The sequence below is a fragment of the Morus notabilis genome, unplaced genomic scaffold, assembly GCF_000414095.1.
Source record: "Morus notabilis unplaced genomic scaffold, ASM41409v2 Scaffold264, whole genome shotgun sequence".
NCBI lineage: Eukaryota > Viridiplantae > Streptophyta > Magnoliopsida > Rosales > Moraceae > Morus > Morus notabilis.
In genome coordinates, this window is record NW_010368055.1 from 287,935 (window position 1) to 293,934 (window position 6,000).

Genomic DNA, 6,000 nt, shown 5'->3' on the forward strand with positions numbered 1-6,000 from the left:
TTTTTTACTGTAGTAAAACTCGAATTCTAAATTCGAATCGGTGAAATAAACGATACCAATTTGGAATCATAAACTATTTTAAAAAAAGAAAAAAAAGTTGAAATCATAAATCAATGGTGCAAGATTTTTTTTCTTTTTTTTTCTAAATAATAATTAATGGGTGCAAGTTAGTTTAGCATGGTCTCAATTTCACTCCTTTGTTGAAAGGGAATTGCAAATCGTTCAATACATCTATTAATCTACAGTTTATACATACTTAAAAAGAGTTAAAGAATTCACTTTTAAAAATGTCATATGTTGGCTTTTATGGAGGCCACATATTAGCCTCTACTTTCTTTTCTTTTTTATTTTTTTTATTCTCTCTATTTTTCTCTTTTTTTCGTTTTTAGACTTTTTTTATATTTTTCTTCTCTCTCTTTTTCCTACCTATTGTTTTTTTCCCCTCATTATTGCCTACCTATTACCTTTTTAATAGTAAATTTTCTTTTTATTTCATTCACACTTATTCACTAAGTGTGAATAAGCTTTTATATATGGACTGACGAAACAAATGATGAAACATACAGAATGTTTCATTTGTCTCTTCATAAAAAAATCTTATTTTTATTACCATAACTTATTGAAATACTGTTGCCTAATTTTGACACGTACATTTTGATCCTTTTGTTTTTTTTTTTTGTTCATTTTAGATCTTGTGTTTTCTAATTGTGCCTTATTAAACTTTATCTCATAATATGTGCTCATTTAAATAATTTTAAATATATGCTTGCCTAAATATTTTTTGTTGTTGTTATTATTTCTTTTTTAAAATGTATGTGTCTAAAAAATACAACATACTCAATACCATGTGCGCAATGCGTATTTCAACTAGTTCGACATAAAAGTACCGGAAAAAAAGGGAAGAATGTGATCCAATCTCAACAAGGGAGCGGAGATATGTTCTTGGTGGTTAGCTGGAGAGAAGACGTGGAAGATCTACAAGATGTTGATGTGGGTATAAAATGTGAAGATCGACGAGGTTCTAATATTTCTATGTTACTTTTTGGGTCCGTTTAGTTCGCTGATTCGAATTTTTAATTTGAGTTGAGACGTGACTTTATGTGAGAGCTTTTTACTGTAGCAAATAAGTTAAATGTGACTATTTCTGATAACTTTTTAATGTAGTAAAACTCAAATTCTAAACTCGAATCGGTGAAATAAACAGAGCCTTTGTATGTTCATTGAGAAGTTTGTAGATTACACTTCATTTTTATTTAGTTTTCAAATTAATTAATATTTAGAACAGTAGTCAATGTAGATTAATAAAAATAGTTTGATATTATAGAAGTTTAATTAGTGAAAGGACTCTTTTTAAGTTTTCAACTGCTCCAGATAATACAAAGTAATATTTAAGACTTCTACACAATAACGAACAGGGACAAACGTGAAATTTTGACTTAACACGCGGAGTATGAAAAAAAAATGTTCATCTTAATTATGCCATGCAAATTTAAACTTTTGAGTGACATTATGGACATAAAACAATAATTTTTTAATGAAAACTATTTGCAATTTTTACTCAGTAAGAAATGCCAAACGAATCAATACCATAGATATTAAATTAATTTATGAAAATTAAAGACATAAAATTTGAGATTTTTTACTGTGGAGCGTCAATTATTTTGCTCTACCGGTAAGAACCGTTGTTTTTAATTGTTAGATTAATTTTTAACGGTTAAATATGTGTAGATCCGATTAAAAATTAACAATACGCCACACAAAACTGTTCTTAATACATATATGACCGTTGAAAAATTAATCCAAAGATAAAAATACAGTCTCCACCAGTGGAATAAAATAGCTTACTCCACCGTAAAGACTCCCGATAAAATTTATATAAAAAAAGAAATGAAAAAAAATATTGTAGTATGAATGGTAATTTTGCCTATCTTAGTTGAAACATGTAACTGATTGTGAAGAACAAAGAGAATTACCGCAGTAAAAATGTAATTGAAGGAGATGAGTATTTTCAAGCATTACACAAGTCTATAACAAGTACTAACATCCAAATATTTTTTGTTTGATAAACGTTAACATCCAAACTTTGGCTACTCTTAAAGAAGGAATCCAAACTTTGGTTTCAATTACTTTGGGTGGGTCTAATTAATGGAATCTAAAAAAACCAAGATGCCAAAGGGTAGGGTCCCAATGTCATATACAAAGTGACAAATAATTTGGAAAAGTAAAGCAAACAAATATATATAAATGTTTGGTAAAAACTAAAAAGTACTAACGCAAAAACATATTAAAATCACCTTTTTTAATTTCCTTTAATCACGCCAAGAACATAAAAAGGATGCCTTAATATTGGAAATATCAAAGTTTGTCCCACATCTGAGGGTCTAATCACAATGATTATTTATTTTATCACCCACAGTCTTCTTCAATCTTCTAATTTGCTTTCCCTGAAGCAAATGCACGCGCACTATGGAATTTTTTAGATGATGTCAATTAATTAGACACAATTAATCGAAATTAAAGCTACTGTGAGTTTCTCACCTTGAGTGCTGAGTTTAGTTTAACAGTGATTATTTATATTTTAAACAAAAAAGTTAGTACATGAGATCATGCTAATTTTGCTTTCAACTTACTTAACTCAATATCACGGGACATATTAATGACAAATTTGCTCAATTTTATAATTTTTTTTTTTTTTTAAAAAAAGAGTACCAATCCAATTAAGTTGAAAAATTACAGTGGCATTATCGTTATAACAAAGAAGTAGGAGGCGAGTTTCGGAAACACAGGATAAAATAATCACAAGAAAGAGAAAATTTGAAACGAGTGGCCGTTGGAAGTTCAAAAACCGAACAAAAAGCAGCTAACAACAACGAACACTGTTTCTCTCACTACTATTTCTTCAACTCAATGCAAAGAGCACCATTACAAAAACCGTTCACCATTTTGAAACCCGTTTTCTAGAGAGAGAAAGCTCCAGAGGCTAGCGTCCGGACCAGACAAAGATACTGTCTCCCTAGAGAGAGAAAGCAAAGTAGAGAGAGAAAGAGAGAGAGATGACGGGGCTAGTAATGGTGACTCGAGGAGGCGGTTGTGGCGGCGGTGGTAAAGGAAGTAATAATAACAAGGTGGGAGCGAAGAGCTCCGAGGAAGAGCAGGGCCAGCTTCCGCTGGTGACGTTGCTGTTGGCGGCTTTAAGGAAATCCATGGTGTCTTGTCGCGTCGACAGGGGAGGAGAAGACGTGATCTCCGCCGTTCATCAGATGGAGATCGGATGGCCCACCAACGTCCGCCACATCACCCACGTCACCTTCGACCGGTTCAACGGCTTTCTCGGTCTTCCGGTCGAGTTCGAGGTCGAGATCCCCGGCCGAGTTCCCAGTGCTAGGTGAGGGTTTGAGTTTGCTTTGTGGGGTGTTCTTTGTTAGATTTGTGAGATTTGAAAGTTTTTTGCTTGGCAAATTTTGTTACTTTTTTTAAATTAGATCCTAGAGAGTAGAGATTGGAGCTGAGATTTAGCTCTTTCAGCTCCTTAAAGTTGAAATTTTTAATTTGTGTTTTGTGTTGTGGGGGTTTGAGATTTAGTTGGCTCTTAATTTCTAACCAAAAAAAAAAAAAAGAAGGAATTCGTGTTGTAAACTTTAGATCAGTTTACTAGCCCTAAATTAGATATATATATATATATATATATACACACACATTCCGTAACCTGTGTGATTAAATTGACAAAAGATAATTTGCACCGTTTTGACTTAAGTGGGCTTCCCCAAGGTGTCGTTTGAGATTTTAGTTGGCTCTTAATTTCTACCAAAAATAGAAATTTGTGTTAGAAACTCAAGATCAGTTTACTGGCCCTAATTTTACTATTATCGGAGCTTAATATTAATTACATATATACTAATAATCAATTACTGTGTGATTTCAGTCGACCAAAGTAATTTATATCATTTTGACTTAGAAAAGTGGGCTTCCCCAAGTGTCGTTTTTATGTTTTAACATAAAAATGCTTTAGATGCATTATAATTTGTTCTTTTTTTTTTTTTTTTTTTGGGTGATTTGTAGTGCAAGTGTGTTTGGAGTGTCAGCAGAATCAATGCAGTGTTCGTATGATTCAAAAGGGAACAGTGTGCCTACCATTCTCTTGCTAATGCAGGAGCGGCTATACTCACAGGGAGGTCTCAAGGTAATAAATTTTGCCATGACAAAATAAAATGTCGTTTTCTTTGTGTAATAAATTTTGCCATGACAAAATAAAATGTCGTTTTCTTTGTGTCACGAGTGACCTTTCCGGTGCCTACCATTCTTTATCTTAATCGGATTTCATTCATTGACTTTTTTAAAAAAAATAAAAAATAAAAAAAAATTGTGGGTATAAGAGTAGAATTGAAATATTGCATTTAATATTATGGTGTTAATTTTTTCATACTATATGCCTAACTCCTCACTCGCCTTTTTTCTTTTCTTTCTCAGGCAGAGGGAATATTCCGAATTAACCCGGAAAACAGTCAAGAGGAGCATGTGAGGGACCGGCTGAACAGGGGCAATGTGCCTGATGACATTGATGTGCATTGCTTGGCAGGCTTGATCAAGGCTTGGTTTAGAGAGCTTCCTTCAGGAGTGTTGGATGGACTTTCTCCGGAACAAGTTCTCCAATGCAACACCGAAGAAGAATGCGTCAAACTCGTGAAGCAACTGAAGCCAACGGAAACCGCATTGCTCAACTGGGCAGTTGATCTCATGGCTGATGTTGTTGAGGAAGAGGAATTCAACAAAATGAATGCTAGGAATATCGCCATGGTTTTCGCTCCCAACATGACTCAAGTATGTAAAACTAGACAAAAAGTACTTACAGTGTTCTAATAGTATAAATGAATTTTCAATTAGATTGGTTGAAGAACTCAAAATTTTCCCCTTTTTTGACACATTCAGATGTCTGATCCATTGACGGCTTTGATGCACGCGGTTCAAGTGATGAATCTGCTCAAGACCCTCATCACCAAAACGCTAAGAGAGCGCGAAGAGACTGCAACAGCCGGAGGATACTCACCAATGTCATCTTGTTCATCTGATCATCATCAAACCGATGAAGACTTATACAGTCACACTGATCATCATCACACTGATGAAGACTTGTATAGTCAGCAAGACATGGACACCGGCAGCGAGAGAGGGCAGGCATCTGACGACGACGAGGAGAACACTCATTGCAGCCACGACAGCGAAGATGAGGAGGACCATGATGATGAAGATGATGATGAGGTTCAATCACTCAACCAGATAGAGGAGTGCTTCTTGAGGCAATTGGACGACAACAAAGGCGTCACGACGAGCTTCACCGATGAAAACTATGTGAATCCCGAGTGTTGCTCAGGCCAGAACAAAATGGAGGAATCCGTCATATCAGTTACTGAAAGCAATGAAGCAAATTCTGGCTTGACTACAAGTGATGGAGAAGAAGGTATTGTTATTGACTCGGGCAAAAGTTTGATGTCTTTAGAAAAGAGGGTCGATGCGGAGATGGAGAGATTAGTGGAGAACATCTGATCAAACACCTTTTCACTTCTCAAAGTCCTTGAGAATTTGTACTTTGTTTACTAGATTTTTTTTTCTTTTCATTTTTAGTCTTCATGTTCGGTTCTGTAAATTACTTGTTTGTTTTCATGTTCAGCAAGAAGGCTTGACTGAACTGATGTTGGGAATTGGGAACGTTTTGCTTGTGGGGAAAAAGGGGTTCAGCTTGAGGCTGAACAACCATGATTGAGCTTGGCTTGTGTATGGGCAAAGTTAAGCTTTAGGAAAGGAGTTCTATGTTCTATCTATGGCTGACATTTGTCTAGTACCAATACCATAATGTTTTTGTGGTACAACAACTTTATGGTAACTTGTTGTAAAAGACTAAAAAAGTCTTGTCGGCAAAACCTTAGGGAGCTTGTTTTTCCATTTTCAGTCTGAAATCGTGCTTGTTTAACTTTGCTTGACTTTGTATGAATCCTATCATTCAAA

General features: G+C 34.7%; 1 protein-coding gene across 1 annotated transcript; it reads left to right on the forward strand.

Moving 5' to 3' along the window:
- Positions 1-2,899: 2,899 nt before the first annotated feature.
- LOC21403338 (rho GTPase-activating protein 2) lies at positions 2,900-6,000 on the forward strand. Its single transcript, XM_010114411.2, has 4 exons — positions 2,900-3,385; positions 4,060-4,180; positions 4,468-4,818; positions 4,927-6,000. Exons 1-4 carry the CDS (start codon positions 3,054-3,056, stop codon positions 5,539-5,541), a joined length of 1,419 nt encoding a protein of 472 aa, XP_010112713.1. The 5' UTR covers positions 2,900-3,053; the 3' UTR covers positions 5,542-6,000.

What these genes read in the sequence shown, in the direction of transcription:
- LOC21403338 (XM_010114411.2), top strand. Translation starts at nt 3,054, where the DNA reads ATGACGGGGCTAGTAATGGTGACTCGAGGAGGCGGTTGTGGCGGCGGT. An exon ending in GGCCGAGTTCCCAGTGCTAG is followed by an intron (nt 3,386 to 4,059) that starts GTGAGGGTTTGA and finishes GGTGATTTGTAG; the next exon opens with TGCAAGTGTGTTTGGAGTGT. An exon ending in ACTCACAGGGAGGTCTCAAG is followed by an intron (nt 4,181 to 4,467) that starts GTAATAAATTTT and finishes TTTCTTTCTCAG; the next exon opens with GCAGAGGGAATATTCCGAAT.